At 31.1% G+C, this 21,177-nt stretch overlaps 2 protein-coding genes and 1 long non-coding RNA gene across 3 annotated transcripts; 1 reads left to right on the top strand and 2 right to left on the bottom strand.

The window, feature by feature from the left end:
• LOC110012799 lies at nt 2,466-5,043 on the bottom strand. Its single transcript, XR_002287979.1, has 3 exons — nt 4,922-5,043; nt 3,478-3,617; nt 2,466-2,593 (listed from the first exon to the last, which is right to left on the bottom strand). It is a non-coding gene; the product is annotated as an uncharacterized LOC110012799 (long non-coding RNA).
• On the top strand, nt 8,858-9,250 carry LOC105173821 (LOB domain-containing protein 27-like). Its single transcript, XM_011095702.1, has one exon. The coding sequence runs from the start codon at nt 8,858-8,860 to the stop codon at nt 9,248-9,250; it is 393 nt and encodes a 130-aa protein (XP_011094004.1).
• On the bottom strand, nt 13,142-14,130 carry LOC105173623. The gene is given in 2 exon segments (XM_011095434.2): nt 13,142-13,866; nt 13,868-14,130. Coding segments are annotated over 2 exon segments (687 nt in total). The 5' UTR covers nt 14,006-14,130; the 3' UTR covers nt 13,142-13,317.

Genomic DNA, 21,177 nt, shown 5'->3' with positions numbered 1-21,177 from the left:
ATAATTTACTATAGTACAAAGTATATTGACAATAAATATTTATTATCACTACATCTTACGTTATTGTATATGTGTCACAAATTATATACACAACTAATTATCACATATTAAAAAAATGAAATTCATTATCAAAATTCTTGTCATTAAATATATATTATTAGTATCAAAATTACCACTTAATTTGTTTTATCACTAATCTTCTCCTTTTTATAATAAAACTTAAATATATGTATATATTAGAACACATAATTTCTTCCTTATTCATAATTACTCGAGTTTCTTACTAAAACAAGTGGTTTTTTATTGTTTTTAGTGAACGTCCACATCAACATTTAAATTGTCATTTTTTTTTTTACTAAATAAATTATAATAACACATCTCAATTCATTAAATAATATTTTAATTCAATCAATACATTAAAATGACTAATAATAATAAATAAATTACAATAACTCACAAAAAATAAATACTCACACATTCGATGGAACTCAAATCCATGATCTTGAATTAATTTACAAAACTTTAATATGAACCTTAATCACTAAATTAGAATATTATTGATGAATTGTCATAATTGAAAATTACTAAAATGACGTGGCAATCTTGTCCATACGACAATTTTTGTCACTATCAATAGTAATTGAACACTAACTTTTGTCACTACTAAACTTGTTCATTATGATCATATATTATCATTTAGTACATAAATAAATATATGGCAACACTTAGTACATAAATCAGTGATAACTTTTGGTGGATACCTCATATTTCGATAAAATTTGTGTTTCAAGCAGATTTTGTTATTAATATACTATTTTATTTTAAAATTACAAGGCTTAACCATAAAATTGAAAATCAAACAAACAAAAATTATCACTATTTAAGTTACACAACCAAAATTACAATTTTTCAGCATTTAATATTACTACAAAGAAAATGGTTTAATAGTTGCGGAAAAAATCAGCATGGAGCTATCTAATAAGTAAAAATCTTCGTACTAATTTATATTGTTTAATGCAAAATATGTATTTACTTGCTAATAAATTTAGCAACAAATTGTTTAAAATATATACTAAATCATGTAGGTTAGCCATGAAAATTTTACTTGCTAATTAACTCGAAATTGATTTTAACACTAAATTTTTGGAGCTATTGAGTCATTTTATTATAGTGTATTCTACCATAAATGTTCTGCTCCCTTGTAATGTAAAATTTGTATTATCTTCTGTTATACAATTATCCGGTATACATCTCAAAAGAATTAATTATAATTTACCCGAATATGATATGTGAAATAAGTAAAAATTCCCTTGTAAAAAGAGAATGAGCAAGTTATCTCCATGTGTTTTGAAAAATAATGCAAATTACTTCTCATCAGCCATTTAGATAGGGAATAATTTGCTTTATTTTACAAAACACGAGGGATAATTTGATTTTTTTTTTTTAATTCATTTTCATATCATAAAGGGTAACTTGCATTTTTTTCCTATCTCACAATTATGCTTCTTCTTCGATTATGCGAACATTCTTAATCGAAGGTAGACCAAACCGACATGAACTTAGTACCTCATAATTTAAAGTTTTACTTTTACTACTAAACTAAAACGACAACTTTCATATTATTATTTCATATATTGACAGTAGCTAATATTTTCTTTCTTGTAGTATTATCTGATATCTTATCTCATGTGAAGGGTGTAAGCTTTGACCAATTTATAAAAATAGTAAATATACAACATACGAGTAATAAGTATTTCTTGTCCGCGAGTTGTTGTAATCAAATTGTACGTCATGTTCAAAAGTGTTAGTCGAAAAAAACAGGGTATTAGAGACTAAAAATTAGGGACGGAAAAATATTTGATTTTAATTTTGATAAGGTTGAGACAAATTTAATGTGGGGAAACAATTTTTTTAAATTATTAAATAAAATTTAACCATGGACCTTCAGCTACAAAGTACGGCGATGAAATTTTCTACGGCTATTTATTTTAAAATTTTCTACAATTATTTATTTTTAGCGACGGTATAAATTATTGTTTTAGAGACAAAAGTTTCCATCTCTAAATCCTGATTTTCGTGTAGTGATGCATGATCCACGTAATAAGAATAATTAAGTATGTGTAATATTTTTGAGAATTTTCAGAAAGTTTAATTGATTTGTTTTTCATGTTAGTGAAAAATGAATGTAATAAGGTAAAGTACCTTAAACAGAAAATCAGACAGACATTTGTGACACTATTTATTATTTATGCAAGAGGTAATAAAAAAAAATAGGAACTCACAAAACGCAAATGTCTACAAACAGAAAACGTACTACAATGTGTGGAAATTTTAATTTGGACTGTTTGACCAGATTTGAACTGTCAAGTGTAATATATTTGTCGTTCATATACTTTATGTATAATTAAAAAAAATATAATTAAAATTAAATTGAATTTAAATAAAAGATTCTTTATAACGTGATTGAAACACATGTTGAATTCATAGGAACACAAAGGAAAAATCCAATAAAGCTATATCTTTTGAGTACAAATATGTAAAATCTTGATGCCCCACTACCCAATCTTGAACTTTGTCATCTTGTAATTAGGTCCTACATCGTTAAAAGACATGTGATTAATAATAATAATAGTAATAATTTTTGTTTTCTAACACAAAAAACAATTGCATAATAAAGTAATTACCTTAAAAAAATCACATAATAATGTAATTATACAAGTAACGGGATATATTTGACTTAATAATACAAAAACTTAGAAGTTTGAGCATCCATTTTACCATGTTTGATGTGTGTATTTTATCTATATCTATACTATTTATTATGTGTGAGGAGGTTAGAGTTATTAAGTCTTTTTTTTTAAAAAAAAAGATATTATAATAAAAAAAATTAAAATGATGTGGATGAAAAAATTTTAAAAACATTATAAAAAAATAATAATCCACTTAGTCCATAAAAAATTCATAAAATTTTAAAAAATAAATAAAATTACAATTCTTAGTCTACAAGGGCATTTTAGTCAATACACCATATAAAATAGACGAAAACCTAACGAAGAGTAAGGAATTGGGCATTGTCAATTAGACGGTCGTGAAAATCACGGATGTTATAATAATATAATACTGTTATAATAATACTATTATGATTTATTAACTTAATGTGAGAAGAGCTACCAAGTAAAAGGGCTACGAAGTGGGAGTGTACGAGGAGAACACAAAACATCTATGGCCTGAGAGAAAGCTAGAAGTATATGACCTGAGCAAACACAAAAACATCTACTACCTGAGGGAGAACAAAACATCTTCGGCCTAAGGAAGAATTAGAGGCATACGAACTGAAGTGAGAACGAGAAACCTATGACCTCAGTAAAAGCAAAAATTTACGACCTAAGGAACGTGATCAAGTGGAGAAGGTCTTACAAACAGAAGTCTACAGAGAAGCAGGAGTCTACAACTTGGAGAAAAGCAAGAGTAGCTCACCAACACCACCAAAAGAAGATCTCTCTTGAAGATTTGCATACGAGCTGCTCGCTCCAAGCCCGTCTATAAATAGCTCACCAACACCACCAAAAGGAAGGAGAGGAGAAAAACACTAAGCAAATAAGAAAAGAAAGCAAGACCTGTAAAAGAAGAAAGAAACATTTTTTCATCACCATTTTTCCTTGAGAAACCATTTTTTGTAACATCAATAAGGTATTGATAATTTGTCAATAATAAAATAATATTTATAATTATACCAAATCTCAAAAATTCTTGTTGTAATTTACTCTTCATAAAAACCAACTACATTGTCCCAAACTAGAAGAATATAGCTTCAATTAGCGTAGCATTCCAAACTAAAAAAATGTATTTTTTTTTGTACAAATACGAAAAAAATCATAATAGCTTGTAATTAAGATATTTTATTTCAAAGTATTCTTGCAACTCATATACTATAATATATAGAATTAATTACATTTAAACTCCCTCTAAAAATATAAAATTATATTTTTTAAAAAAAATTATAATTATATTTACACCCTTTTAGAAAATTTAGAATTGACGCTTGACTTTCTTTCATTAGGAATTGGACGAAAAATGCTAACGTCAACAAAAGAATTATATAATTTACTAATTTTGACAATCAAAGGAATAATTGGAACAAAGGTACCGAACAATGCCATGCACTTTACCCTTGAATTAATTATACTTCATCTGAATCCTCCGGGTGGATTTCCATTAGAAATTTATGAATGCAATCGTCAATACATAATACAAACCTATCATTAAGATTCCTTAGTGGGGCTGCTACGTTCATCAACTTTTATAACATTAAGTATTCATTATAAATTTGTGAAAAAAAAAAAATTGCATAGTATTTTAATCTTGAATTTTTAGCACATATTTTTCAATGTGTTTATTGATGATTCAGCTATTAAAATTTTTAATTCAAGAATTATGATGAAAAGTGAATGAAAACACAAACAAACAGGCACACAGTGTAACTTGGATAAGGCTTAAATAGCAAATAAACATCACATATAGCAGTGAAATCTCAACTTCACAAATCAGCCGACACGATGACTTGCAAGTTCAAACCAAGTGTTTTTGTTTTTAATTCATTTAAGTCATTCAGTATTTAATAAGATTGATTACATTCAAACAAGAAACTATGATAACGGCAGACATACGCGGATATTGTGGGACTCAAACCCACAACCATACCAATTGAGTAAGTTGGACGAAGTTGTGGTGATCTAAAATCAAAATGTTACCAAGTTAGTGGTTACTCAATGAGGATTGAGCTAAGAGAAGTGCTAATTCACTTTAATTAACAAAACATTAAAAGAAGAAACAATGATATCGCAATAGCAAGTCATAGAATGTAGCATGATGAATATGAGGTGCAACAACTTACATTGAAGTCTAGCAGTTTAACACATACCCGGAGCAATTTCAATCAGCAAATTAAGATCAAAATCTGGGGATAGCACTGTATGTCACAAGACATTCGCTTAAAACTTTGCAGAGGCAACTCCCACCACTGGAAAAAAACCTACTTGATCTTTAACCCCTGAAAGTTGCAACATTAAAGAGCTATTTTGTACTAATTAACATATAAAAAGAAGCAAAATGCACACAAATTCAGAATACGATGCAATCGTAGATGTAGCCTTTCACAGTAGTGATGCATTTCCGCTTGTTTGGGATCGTCTTTTCAATAATAACTTGCAGCTTCTCCTACAAAATCATCGTTTCCGCTTGTTACTTCAACCAGTATGCTAAGTTTGTTAATCTCAACGGTTACATGCTTACAAGCCGAAAAAGCCTAATTATACTTTATCAATTCAATGATCTCAACTGCGCCTGGTACTATCTTGAATTTCTACATCCAGCTTAAATACAGCTGAGACCGGAATGGGGAAGTCAAGTTTGGGCACAACTCACAAATTTCGTGCTTCAGTGATAGCTTGAAATCATGAGCAGAGGAAGACCATGAGTTATACATGCTTTGGTAGCTTGCAATCCTATAAGACATAGGCTACACCAATTTATCATGAGCTGCTCACAGATGCCATAGGCCCGACAGGCATAATAGTCCTCAACTTCTCAACAACTCAAAATAGAGCCATATCATCTTTAGCAAAAATCCAGGAGGTAATTGCCAGGACAAGAAGGCTAGAACTTCTATTAATCCGTGTGTTGCAGGGTCCTGTAAGGATCCCACAAAATCACATTGTGGAGGTACATCTTCTTAACTATTGTACATGTGATAAACTGCTGGTGCAGATACAGGCAACACCAATAGTGGATGTGCCAAATCCCAGAATTTATGGACTATGGTTAAAATAAAGTCCATACATGATATCCTATCTCCTAGAGAATGTGCGGAACTTGAAGCTGATCGGAGGGGTGCGCTCAGTCTAACTTCTAAGGCGGATCCAAGGAGATAATAATTCATAGTGTTCCTGATTTCAATCCCCGTGAATAATTCTCAATACTTATTTCATTGTGTTGACAAGAATTTGTAAAAGAAAAGGTACAAATTAAGGCCACTTCTCTTGCTACTCAAATCAAATCCTGGTTATATTCCTACAGGTACAATGTTTTCAAAGAACTAGAAGTGATCTATATAGCGACATGACATGCAAAGATTCTTCCGGAAAAAAATGAATACACAGTTTCAGCAGAGTTCCGTATCCATTTAATTCTAACAAAGAACGAAAGAAAGTCTTTTTCCACCTAAAAAGCCTTGGTTAAAGCAAGGGGCTACCCACTTGATCAATAATGTTCAACTTACTCTGTAGATAAAACCACAGAAGGTGAGGTGAACAACATCAATTGCAAGTCCCACCACAAGCCACACAGCATGCAGGCGTAGGCAACCGAATTACCCTCCTCTTTCTATTCGTACAGACAGAAAAATGATGGAGAGGCAACCTCATTACATGAAGGTTGTATAAAGCTTCTCTTAACAGCAGACTACACAAAATCTTATATTATTCGGGTGCAAAATCCTCATGAATTAGATTGAACATCTTCTGGATACTAAAAATCAACTAAATTCAAACACTTGTTTCATGACTCTCTACTATGCTGTAAAGAATTCCAAAATATAACTGGGCATCGGATTATCATATGTGGTGGTCGACCCCCAACATTAGCAGCAAAAGTAAGTCAACTACTACGGATAAATACATCAAAAGAGAAAACATTAAACACAAACCAGAAATTCCAAACGCGCACACACACACACACCAAGCATGTACATATGTGAGGGTGTGGATACATACATATACCCATCCACGTACTTTATGTGTGTCCGTGATATATATACCATGGGAGACAGAAGTGGACCGGAGGTGTTCGGATAGTTTATCAGCGTCTACGTACGTCACCAGCCTCTTAAAATCAACCACCAATTCAGAGTTAGGAAATCAGATCAGAAATATTTCCACAATAAATTATCAGCTGGCAGTAGTTTTGGGGAACTTTTGAGAAGATCCGCGTAAACATGAGGCGCATTATTGATCAACCAGGGCTTGCATTTCTCAAAATCGGGTCCAAACTCACAGTACTCAGCGGGTAACCCACAAACGTCGCAGTATAAACCCCGAACCGGTCGGGGCTTCTCTGCCGTTACTGACGAACTCGCTCTCTCTTCCTCTCTTGCCGGTTCGGAAAAGTTTCCTGTGTTCGGAATATAGTTAAGTCGTAGAGATTGCAGTTCTAGTCTAATTAAAACAAGCCCGAAACAGACTAAATTTTGAACTATTTAAAAAATAAAAGAATTTCGACCCAAAAATATCCTAACATCCTAACAATAATTTATACTATTATAAAAAAAAATATTTTATGGCATCAATTTTTGAATACTTAAATTTACCCTTTATTTCATTTATTCCCTTTGAAAATTTTGGTCAGATTAATAATTTCAATATTTTTTAATAATCTTATAATATATTTTTTTTTCTCTTAACTATACCCAATACTCCACATTTCTCTCTCAACTTAGTTCTCCATATTCATTACAATTTATAATTATAATTTGTTCTTTTTTCTTATCATCTTACACCAAAATTCTTTTTATATGTTTGCAGGAACCGTATGTGTGACGGTAACTAGCTTGTTAAATATGAGGCCCGGAAGACAACTATAAAAAGTATGAAACTTAATTGAAGTCAATTGAAAATAAAAAAGTTCAAGGACTAACGTCCATCAGTAATCGAAATGAGAATTTTGTGACTAACAGTGGCCCCTCAACCAAGGATTGGGTTCTCCTCGAGAAGATGATCGAAACAATAGGTGAATCACGTTGCAACTCCTTTCAGATCAAAAGTTATGATCGTTTGAAGTTCCATCTTCAAACCACGCAATCAAGGCACTTCGCTTTCGACTTCCGTCCCAATGCTCTTAAAATATATCCATCCTTTATTCCATACCACAAACATTAAGAAAATAATTATAGAAATCAGTATTACATAACGTACTTATAACTAATTAATAATTACTATCAATATTTATTATTAAAATAGAACAACATTCATATGTTGACAGGACTATCATGATAACCTTATAATTACTTACCGAGTTTCAGCTTCGGTCATTTAAGTTATACCTCATTGTCGCAACTGGCATGAAATCGTGTCTTCACCAAGCTCATGGAATTGCCCAAGCTCACAAACTTAATAAGAAAATTAAGAATACAAAATTCAATTCGTATTTCTGGTACTATTGATGACTTCAATCTATATATATGTTACTTAATTGTAGCTATGACTTAATTTCTACCATTTGATATTCAGTCAATAGGAGCATACATAACTATTCCCACACAACTCCTTAAATGCTTCTCCTGCATATCTAATTCTTGTTAGAATATTATTATCCCCATAATTCAAAATTTCATCTCTGTTTTACCATACCCCTCTCAATTTTCTTCAAGCTTAAATAGTATTATTCCTAATTATTACTGTTTCCACCACCCACTCCCTTTCAAAAAGTTAGCAGCCCTCTTGGTTTGAACGCAAATTTCTTCCATGCAAGTGTCATTTATTATTGGTCATTTTTCATGAACTATACATCCATCACATTATAAATATATTACACTTGTTATATAATTAATTTAAACTTAGATTAAAATTTCTCCATATGCATTTTACATGAAAATTGCATTTATTTCTCTAGAGTGCATGTCTTTATGGCCAGACATTCAAGAATTAAATTAAATTAATTAGCTGCAATTATTACAATGACGCTGTCTCCGCGAAGGAAATCAAGAAAAGAGAAAACCAGGATTCCTTTACAGCACAACGCAATCTGTCCATACATATAAAAATCAATTCTCCGCAGAAGAGAAGAAAAACGTACGTGGCAGAAAATGAATGGGGAGTTTGATATGCCGGCCGGCGCTTGCGCTGCGTGCAGGTACCAGCGCAAGAGGTGCGACGAGAGCTGCGTTCTCGGGCGGTACTTTCCGCTGGAAAGGGCTGAGGATTTCGAGAACGTGCAGAGGCTGTTTGGGATTCAGAACGCCGTGAAGATACTCAACTCGGTGGCGGAGAATGAGCGGGAGAAGACTGTGGAAAGCCTTATTCTGGAGGCGAGAATGAGGAGGGAGAATCCAGTGCACGGCCCCATCGAGGTGGAGATGAGGCTGCGGGCCGAGATGGAGAAGGTGAAGAAAGAGCTGGACATGGTCAAGAAAGAACTGAAGTTCTTCAAGGGAGATGATGATCATGATCATCATCAACCTGGTTCTTCTACTGTTTGATGAATGGTTTATCAGTACAAATCTCTATTTTTGTGTGAGTGTTGATGTTTGTTTGAACATTGGATCTGCATATGTTTTGCAGCAAATGGATCATGGAAATGTGTGTAGAATCTGTTGTTGAATATTTTATGGCGTATTCTTGATTTGATTGAGTAAAATTTTGTACTTTACTTTCTATAATTGGTCGTATCTTGTTTTCCAGAATTTGCTTGTCTATTTTTTTTTTTTTTTTGGGCAAAATTATTAAGAGTGTCAAGAATCTCAAATCCCGAATGATCATGAATAGGACCCACAAACGGATCAAGCATATAAAAACTATATACAACGTTTCCGGATTCAAAGTCTAGATTGTTATTAAGAATAACATTTAATTATGTTAGTCCGTTGTGCATACTTTTTTGTCAAATTAATTTAACAATTCAAGAACGTTTACGAATCGTTTCATAAAAATTTTTATTTTATAAAATTCTTATTCAAAATAAATCTGAACTTTAACGTGGTGACCCCACTCAAACTTCACTAAACTACCAAAACGTCTTTTAATATAATGTAAATAACTAAATTCTATTAGGATCATAACATCTTTTATTCAGGCTATTATAACTCAGTTCTAAATTGTTGACATTATAAATTACGACCGTTTAAAGTCAACGGATTTCAATAAATTTTAATATTTGATGATAATTAATACACAACCCCAAATGCCAGGTATAGTACCACAATTGCTGTAGATAGTCGAGTAGTTCTGTGTCAAATCCTTTCAGATTCCATTTTCATTTATTATAAACATTACTTCGATGTTTCTACATTTCTGTGTCCTTTTATTGCCAAATATTTTCTGGCTTGTAGTATCTCAAAATTGTTGTTTAGCTATTTTGAGATAATAAAGTACGGTTATATCTTGATAGACAAATTATTAATAGATTAACACAATTCGTACAAGATAATATTATCTTGACAGTTGGAAAAAGTGTTTTGACGTCCCACAAGTTAGTTTCATTGCAATTTGGTCCAATTGTTTATGAACTTGCCACATTGCATCTCAAAAGTTCCAAAAAACTTGCAATTTCAATCTCAAGCTTTAATTCCGTTAAATTTCTTACGGGAACAACACGTGTATGATACGATCTCTGTTATTGAAGAGAATTAAGGTTGTTTCCTATCAGAAATCTAACGGTATTAAGACTTGAAATAAGTTACAAATCGATTTTTTTATATTATAAAATGCTATATTGTGGTGAGTTAAAATATAACGGAACTAAAATTATAAATGAAATAACTTTTAGGATGTAATATGCAATTTTTCCCAACAAGTTTAACTCTTACCTACACTTATGTGGATATACCATTCAAGCACACTTCATTTTTACCAACAGTTTTGGCCTGAAATCATACTTGCATATACATATTCCATGTCTAGAAGATCCGACACTTGACAAAATATGTGATAGTGGAATTTACAGAAAATTCTAATCCAAATCGATTCAGTCAAATTTAAATTAATTATATAATAAATATAATATATACTCGCAGCGTCCACCCTTCACTCCCTGCCCTCCCGGCGCCCAAATCCACCCCCATCCCCGGCCCCTCCCCTTCGCTTTCCTCCCCAACCCGCAGCCGCCACACCCCTCCCCCGGCACCATCTTTCCTTCTCTCTGTTTCTAAACATACATACATATATATATATATATTCAAATTTAATTATACATAGTTTTAATTATTATTTTAGTTAAATTTAAACGGTTAATTCCAACGAATTGAAATCTAATCCATTAATCTATTAGTTAAATTTGAACCTTAAAATTAAAATCAAGATTCAACAACCTTTAAATAAAAGTATAAATGTCATTTTAAATTTTAAATTAAAAAACTAAAAGTAATTAACAAACCCGTGCGTGATTCACAAAACGCATCGACGAGTATTTTACTTTATTTTTTATAACAATAAAAAATAAATAATTATTTTATTTTTCATAAGAGAATAAATTATTCATTTTTCTTTAACACAAGGGTAAATTATATTTAACCCCATTGAGATATATAAATGAAGAGTGGAGTGGCAACCATAGACATTAGGAGACAAACCGACTGAAATATAGATAGATGGAGACAACCAGCTTTCCACCCATGTTCTAACCTATGATGAACCACTCCGGACAGTGCAAAGCTCAGGAAATATCGCACCTCAAACCCCCCACCGCCCTCCTCTATCCTTGCGACCTTAACCAATGCTACCTTGATCACTGCAACACAAATCTGCACTGCTCGGCATGAGAGCTCTCTCTCTCTCTCACTCTCTCTCTCTCTCTATATATATATAAATAACACTACTGGTTTTGTTTTTATATGTATATATTAAATAAATTTTAAAATATATAAACCAACATAAATTGTTATCACAGTGTTATAAATCAATATCTGTAAGTGAATCAATCTTTTTTCATTATATTAATTAGCCGCTGAGCACACTGTTTTTGAGTGTACGTAATAGATAATTTCTCATACTTTAAAATATATTATAAATAAGTGTCAGATAAATAAAACAATACATTACATTGAAAAAAAGAAAGAAAAAAAGAAACAAAAATTATTTAAATTAGTTATCTTATCAGTTGAAAGGCATTTTTTATTTCACAAAAATTTAATGAAATAGTATCATTAGCCATTATTTATAATTCAAAAAAAATTAATTAATTTAGATATAAATATATATAGAAGTATAGTATATACTCTCAGCATCTCAACGGCCTAACTAGCCAATGTCATCGTACGGGATATTATTACATGAAAAACATTAGACAACTTCCTTTCTCATTGACCCTTTCAATTTCAACTATGTTTTATAATTTATTTTTCAAATTGTAATTTTAAATTTTGAGTAAAATCATACCGCACTATTAATTTAGTTTCAATTTAGAACTTAAAAAAATCGTAAAAAATCGAATCGTAATAGCTAAATATATAATTAATTTTTTAAATTATGTATATAGTTTGATATATAATTCCAAAATTCATATATTATCAAATACCCTCGTTACAAATCCATTTTCGTAAAATTTATATTTGAACTTTATACGAAATAAAATATATTTAATTCTTTAAACCTATACAAATTTTAAGCGCATTTGAATATGCCCCAATTTTTTATTCATTTTTTCTCCCCCTTTTCCTCTTCTCTCTTTTCTCTCTTACCACATTCAATATTCAGTCTTTCCGTCATTTTTCTCTGTTCTCTTTAAAATCGATCATTGATCTTTATTTGATAAAATTTTTGTTGGATTAGTATATATGCTCTTATATTTTAATCTACTTAAAAATTGTGAAAAATGTTGGTGGTCTATGTACATATTGTTCGTATTTTTTGGCTTGTTACGTACAAACACTTATTTTATTTCTTGATTTTTGTTAGCCTCGACGTCTTATTTTTATTATAAATATTGAAATCGCAAATCACCAGAAACTACCAAAAAACGCACCATTGATTTTAATTTTAAAAATATCAATTTATATAATTATTTAATAAAAATCACCAATAACATATTTGAAAATAACTTTCAAAAATTAAAACCGCACCGTGAGATCTTTAAATATAATTTTAAGATTGTTAAATTACAGATAACATCAATCTCTACTATAAAATTATGTACTCAAACAATTTGATTTTTTATTGCGAAATATCTTTGCATTTCACATTAGCATTTGTTATATATATAGATCTATATAACTTAATATTATCTATGTATTTAATAAAATATTTCACATATATGATGTGTATATATTAAATAAAATGCGGTATGCAATACCACTATGTGTTTAATAAACATACTTGGTATTGCATTTTCGGCATTTTACTATACCAAAAAATTAAAATAAAAAAAATAAAAAATCAGCAATAACGAACTTGCTACAAATAAAAATGTTTGTGAAAGAAATGCATGACATCTTATTTTATGCAATGTTGTACTGTACCCTGAAGGTGAAAGGACCAATACACCCCGGAGGGCATTTTCGTCAACTACAAACGAGGGGGGTTTCCCCTCCCTGTTCCTGCATCCTGCTCCTCTTCACCTCCCCGTCCCTCTGTTCAGCATTTCCCTATACCTCAAAATGGAGTCCAGCCTCTGCAGCTTCAACTGCTGCCTAAACCTGTTGATAAAATCATCCGCCTTCGCGTCCACCGCCTCATCTTCCCCGCCCGACGCCGCCGTCCTCTCCCTCGTAGTCGCCGGCCTCCGTGGATCCTCCTCCACCTCCTCCTCTCCCTTGCCCACCTTCTCACTCGCGCACTTCTTCAACACCCTCAATGCCGCCGTCGCCGATGCCTGTGTCGCCGTATCAGACTTGCTCCTCGTCACATGATGGGGCTCTTCAGTTTCGTACTCAGGGTCCTGCTGATGAGCCTCTTGTTCTTGAGCTGGGACGGCGTGGTGGACCGGGTCGGACTGCTCGGCCCTGTACCTGGAGAGGTTAATGGACTTGACCCGTTCGAAGAAGGACGGAACCCGGACGAGCTGCGGCGGCTGTTCGTCGTCGTCGTGGCCTCCGATCTTTTCTTGTTGCTTGTGCTGTTGATGACCCTCGACGGCGTAGTGGACGGGGTCGCACTGCTCGGCAGTCGTGGCCGGCGAGCTTTTCTTGCTGCTTGGGAGGCTTGAGGCTGGACGTAATGAATATGGTGCCGATCATTAGATTCAGAACGCAGAAAAGAACAGTAGGCGTAAACCAGCTCGCCACGAGCTCAATTCCGTTCATGGCTCCCGATGCGATGTCGTTCTTGGAATAGGACGCTTTATAGTTGCAGGGGAATGAGAGAGAAGACTCAGAAGAAGTGGAAACTAAGAGGACCGAGTAATGGAGGAGAGATGAGCGACTGTGATTTATAAGGGGCATGTGGTCAAAATTGAAAGAGTAATAAAATGGATGTCCTTGTTTCAAATAAAAGAAATGAAGGTCGGTTACTAGTAGTCTGGAATCAAGTAGGAATAGAGAGTGAAGAATTATAATTTGTATAATATATTTCGATTTCAGTAAGCATTACGTGAAGTTAGCAACAATTTTAATTTCTTTTGTTTTTCTTGTAATAATTTATGTTAATACTTATCATGAAGGGAGATTATCAAAATAGCTCGTTGGTTACACCAAAATAAAAATATTCATAAAAGCTCGTCAATGTATGATACTTATGTTTAAGCTCAAACTCAAATTCAAATTCAACTCCTATAGGAGCAAAAAGTAGTAATGTTCGGTTCATTTGGAGTAGAAAGTAATAAAATAAGTTGTTAAAAAATAAAAAAGTGTAAATAAGTAATGAAGAGAATATTATTTCTTGTTTTGCATGATAAATGAGAGATTGATATAAAAAAAAGGTTTAAGTAAGAAAATACAACGTTTCTTTCAATTAAGGCAATAACTTGAAGGTGAAAATTATAGTATGTAAGCTCAAAGTATAAAAACATCTAAAACATGTCCTCTCTCTCTCTCTCTCTCTCTCTCTCTGAGAGAGCTCTTTATTTATAAGCAATTCTAAGTTGGTTAGAGAATGACACAAATTGGAAGAGCATGATCTCGAAGTTGTCAGGTAATGCTAAATTCCCCTCAAATTCAGTGGAATCCTCAGATGATCCCCTCCAAATTCGGGTAAGGTTTATCTTTTGGCGGTTGCAGACTTGTGATTCTCAGAGGACAGTTAGAGTTTACTGTGGATGAAGACATCTTCTAGGGATAAAGATGTCTTCCAGGATTTTCCAAGGAGATGGTTTAGGAGACCCCTTCTCCCATCAGAAGTGCTTTTAGAGTTTATAGATTATTTCTCTCTAAAGGAGCCACGTGTCCCTAAGAGGATTGTTGGTCTTTATCCGATTTTATGAGGTGTGTCTCCAGAGTTCCTACGTGGATGCAACTTATGTGAGATAGACTTTGACTTTAGCTGGGAGATTTCAATTCCCTAAACTTTTTTGTGGGCATGTGACACTTCTTGGATTGGGGCCCTCGTAGATTTGAACGGATTGGGATTCTTTTGGCAAATTCATTTTTGAGGCTATCTGTCGAACTTTGTGGGAGCTCTACCTGGATTGGGTTTTTTGGGTTTGGACCTCCCTAAACTGGGTCCTGCATTCATTTCTTCTTTTCGAACTGCTTCGGCTTTTTTGGGCGGACTTTTTTTATGGGCCACATCAAACTTCATTCAACCTGATTTATTAGAATTTTGTTTGATAGAAGCAATGTGATAGGATCGCATTTTGTGCTTATTTCATGCAATATTTTGACCTATTTTATGAACAAATGCTCCTAATTAAATATTATTTTGCAGCATTATGACAAATGAAATGGAAAATGAAGAAGAGCACCAAACTGAAAATTCAGACAAGACTCAAACTCAATTTTTAGCAAGAATTTGGAGTTGCTTGGAGTACCTTTTGATGAATGAGTTTAACTAGGATTATAATTTTATTTCCATAAGTCTTTTAGTTCAATTAGGAATCTACTTTTAATCTTAGTAGAATTAGGTATCTAGCTATTATAAATAGGTGATGTAATTCACTTTAAAAGACAACTTTTAAACTCTTTTATTTCTCTATGTTTTTATAATATTTTCTTACTTTGATTTTCATACGTTTTTCCATTAGCATGTCTAGCTAGTTCTCTTATTCCGGTGGAAAATTTGGTGAATGCCTAAATCCAACGAGTTGTGAGATCTAATTCATACTTTCTACTTTTATTCATATTGGTATTTGTGTTGTTCTCTGTGTTTTTATTATAAATAATCTGATTTATTGTCAAGAATATTTGCCTAGCCAATTGAACTTACGAATCTGTAATTGTTTGTTTAGTTCAATAACTAGTGGTAACATAGCATAATTGATTATGTAGAAGTTTTCGACTGTATTGTGGGGAATGCACAATCTAACTTAAATAAATACTCGTAGGAATTTATTGGTTAGAATTTGGTCTTTCTAGTTCTTAATGCTGTCGGTAAATTAAATCTTGAGGACGTTCCCAAGGTTGTTTATTGATTAGGGATTTAGTCAACGGACGTTCCTTGACTATCCACAAGGTAAGGAAAGATGAGGCCGTTAGGTCGTACCAATGGCCATAACCAACTTATCTATCATGAATAATTGTTATCTTTGCATCTATGATCGACCGTAGAATTAAGCATGATCCTGTCTTTAACTATAATACTTTTCTCTTATATTTATCTCTTCTAATTTTATTAATTTTTTAGTTTAATTTAGTTTTTATTTTTATTCTTCTTCACAATCATAAACCCCTAATTATTTTTATTTTTATTTTTTTGAAGGAATTAATTTAAAACCAATCCCTGTGGATTCGACCCTACTCATACTTTTACAAAAATGTTCGTAGGAATTATTGTTGGTGGATTCGACACCCATCACAATAATTATATAATTGCATCAATGTTCCAATAAATTCAATAATTGAGTTAACATTTGATTAGATCAATACATTAATATAATAAAAAAAATATTGAACAAAATAATAAATTCACATATTATGAGACGAAAAACCTACACTTTCAGTGAGAATTGATCTCAAATTTATTCATGATATCATTGGTAATCCAACTTATTAGATTCATGAACAAACTCTTTTGACACTACAATCCTGATTGATAATTTTTTGCTCAAAATTGCACCGAAATCAGGGTAAAATTACAACAAGCTTCCATGAGATTTGACATAATTATAAGTACCTCATTGTTACTTAAAAAGTTACCTATACTAATTTTAATGTCATCCAACAACTAACTAGTTCCCATTAAATATCCATCCATTTTTTACTGTGAACTGATCAAAATATCTTTGTGAATTATGAATTATAATTTTACTTACTTTTTAAAAAAATTTGAAACTTTTTTTATGGACAAAGCGAATAATTTTTTACAACTTTTTCTAATTTTTTCATTTATCTTGTTCGTTTTTAAAATTTTTATTCTTTTTTAAGATAAAGAACAAACATTATAAATATATTAGTAATTTTTTTAAATAATTAAATATATATATAATTATTTCAAATAAAAATAAAGTTGGTTGTAATTTACTTCTAAAATGATAGAAATGGTGTCTCTTTTGAGTCTTGAACAATGATATTACACGACTTTGCAACCACTTGAAACAAAGTGAGGTTGATACAAGGAGGGAGTTTTTCGTACACAGAATTTTCCAGATCCAAACAAAAGGATATTTATACGAACCAATCCTAAATTCCCCATTATTATAAATAAATAAATAAATTGAGAGAGAGAGAGAGAGAGGGTATTGGAAAGAGACAAAGCTACAGGAGTTTGCAAAGCACAATCTCAAATCAGTGTTTGCATCATTGAACGTGAAGGAAGCAAATTACCAACTAATCTTAATTAATTTTGATGCCTATTTACTTTTTCCACCTCATTTTTGTCTATATTCCCATAAATTAAATTCGTAACTGTGATTGTTTGTAATTTCATTTTGTTTTTAATTAAAAAAAAATGCAATAGAATAAGTAACTCGAGATAAGATATTTTTTTTGGTTTGTTTTTGATTGAATGTGAAATAAAAATGATAATATTTTATATAATATGCAAAAAATCTTAGGTAAAAAAGAAATATTACATTATAGGAGATGCGATCGTTTTTTTTTAGAATAATGAAATATTTTCTAAAATTGTATTTTTTTTTTGTACGAAAAATATATTCCTACAATCAAACACTACGTCGACTTGATAGGTGGAGCGAGATGGAATACACGTCACAAGCAAACACAATTTATTTTCGTTTCTTTTGCTTTTCATTTGTGTTTTTCTTCTCAATTCCTGATTCAAACTAATATATATATATATATATATATATATTATGAGGAACATACTTTACAAATATAATATAAAGAATTTATTTTTTTAAAAAAAAAGAGGATATATGTATATGGTATTGTACAGCTTGATATTGCATAATTAATAAAATGATGTAATATATAAATAAATATAATTAAGGAATGATTAATTATTGTGGAGGGAATGGAATTGGGTGATTGAAGTCACATGGATGAGGCAGAAAACCGCAGCATATGTGCATGGAAAGCCGCAAGAGGCCAAAAGGGAACAGTGTGCAATGTGCGATGTGCGTGCCTGCGTTGCCTGCCTAGGTATCGTAAAGCAATCGCAGAATTACAGCCTTAGAGTTGCTGCAACTACCAAGTGGTGAGTGGTGTCCAATTTTCAAAGGAAAAAGTGGTTTGGAAGATAATGAGTGATGCCCAATCAACTCTTTTCTCTCAAACACCACAAATAATATGACAAATATGTACATATATGCTGATGTGAGGGCCACATTTGAGTTCCGACCACCTAATATGCACAGTTGTCTGATCAAAGATGGATTAACGGTTTGTAAAATCGTACAATTTGATAATGTTTATAAATACATACACTTCATGTTAAGTTCAAACTTTTACTACCCTTATTGTAGTTTTTCCTCTAAATAATCTTACTAACTTAAACTTTAAGGTCTCCGTTACTTAAAGAGATTAAACTTGATATCCTTGTCGGTCAAAGTTTATTTTTTATTTACTTTATTTGCTTCAAGTTCGGTATTAATGTGATTGATCAGTCATTAATTGTGATAAAAATATGATTAAAATTATAAAGTTATTTATCTTATTTTAATCTCATCATACAAAGTAAAAGAACCAGAAGAAAACTATGAACACGACCTTCTTAAAGTTGTTCTAGCTTTGTTTATAGTCGCGGAAGTACTTGAGGGGAGACTTGAACTCGTACTTAGGAGACATGCTATATTTACCTAAATTGATCAAATCAATATTGGTGTCCCTTAAAAATATAGAAAAGAAGGGATACTTATATCTTGTCATTCGGTTTATGATTGCTTTTATATTTTAGTATCTAAATCTTTTTTTGTATCAACATACAATCTCAACTTAACGAAATTTTGGACTTTATCATTTATAATTATTTTTTAGTCAAGATTTTTATCGAAAAAAAATCACATGTGCAATATTCATATTGATTTGTTGTCTATGTAACTTATTTTCTTGAATAATTTTAATATACAATTTACTATCAATATTCATTGTTAGTCCATCTAATGCTATGGAATCAGTGTTGTTGCAATATTACTTAGAAGTACGTAATTCCCTGTTCTCTTTTATTGAATCTCTTTATATATATATATTATTTTTTTCCTCGCAAGAGTTGCAAACGAATAAAATATCCACCAGAAAAAAAAATAATTATATTTTCGTGTCGGACGATAGCCTGTAAAATAACAATAAAAAAATAATGTGAACCCTGATTTCTTACAAAGATAGTGAAAGAAATATTTGATTTTTTCAGTACAATTTAATAGTGACTGATCAATCATATTGATTTGTTTCTATATGTTTCCGTGAATAATTCATGGTAAAATGAGGACTGAAAATATGGTGTTTTTCATGCTTTACGATTGTTTATTCAAACTTCATCTCAATATAGCCAACGACACTAAAACAAGTAAAGTCGTCAATATTTATTTTTCCAAAAAATACAAATAAGAAACAACGGTACGGTGCATGGATGGATCGGCCTTCTTCTTCTTGGTACTTGAGTTCACATGTCAATACTCTATTTTCTGATAGATTTATTAATTAATTAATTAAATATCCACTTATTAAATTAAAGTAATATTATAATTTAGTCAAAAAAAAAACAACAATTTGAAAACAATTATTATAAAAATAAAGAAGCACTTGTTCATCCAACCCCATATATTATATATTTTAGGGTAAAATTACAATAAATTTTTGTAAGTTAATTTTGAAAAATTACCAGTATTTCTATCAAATTAAAGTTGTCTAACAAATATTTCACTGCAATTTGTTATCATGATAGAGTATTTGTTAGGGAGATATTTATAATTTTTAAAAATAATAAAATATTATAATTATGTCAAATTTGAGTAGAGCTTCTGCAATTACTCTATTTTTTGAATTATTAAGATAAGTCCTCGTTGTCCTAATATATTTTTTTTTAACTATAATAATAAGAGCATGGTTTAACTCGTCTTCATTAGTAAATTTCGTTTGACTCCAACTCCTTACCCATTGTAGTTATATATATATATATATATATATATATCAGATTGAAAATAATAATTTATTAGAATGCAGGTATGTATGAACATGGATCGCTTAATTATTACATTATTATTATTAAATACATGTGTGTGTGAACACGAACCACTTGATATATTAATAGAACAAATATGAATAGGATTGATTGACAGTCAATGTGTATTTTTAGTATGAATGAACTTTTATGCTTTGTCCATCTCTTTATTTGTGCATTGCAGTGCCACTGCTCCTTTCACATGGGATCACTTAAATAGACACACATGGAATATAAATTTTAAAGGAGTTTCGCATGATTACAAATATTATTATTATTTTTGTTGTTTTTGAATAAAAATAAATATTTTTTGATTTAACGTTCATCTAACAATGAGTCTATTTTATTAGGCTTTGTTAGATTTTCATTCATTTTTGGTGATAAACTGATCAAAATGTCATTTTAATTTAGGAATTATAATTTATATAGTTTGTGGAAATTTTTAAAATATTTTATGGACTAAGATTTCGAATGGATTATTTATGTTACCCATCATCAATTTTTTATTATTTTTTTTTAAAAAATTCAATGAGTCTCATCGTCAAATGACTACATCATTATTTTCCATTTAAAAAGGTATTTATATTTTTTTCAAATAATAAAAAAATATATTCATAATTATGCCAAATTTTGCAAAAGTAGCTGTAATTTACTCTTATAAAACTGATAGATACTTTTACATTTCAGGTTTTAGTAATTAGGAACTCATGGATTCGTTTGAGTATTTTAATACAGAAATTTGTTAAAAATTTAATTATTTCAAGCT

Source organism: Sesamum indicum, linkage group LG11 (genome assembly GCF_000512975.1).
Source record: "Sesamum indicum cultivar Zhongzhi No. 13 linkage group LG11, S_indicum_v1.0, whole genome shotgun sequence".
Lineage (NCBI taxonomy): Eukaryota > Viridiplantae > Streptophyta > Magnoliopsida > Lamiales > Pedaliaceae > Sesamum > Sesamum indicum.
This window is presented reverse-complemented; position numbering and strand designations above follow the sequence as displayed.

Excerpts from the sequence above, each read along its gene's own strand:
- LOC105173821 (XM_011095702.1), top strand. The coding sequence starts at position 8,858 with ATGAATGGGGAGTTTGATATGCCGGCCGGCGCTTGCGCTGCGTGCAGG.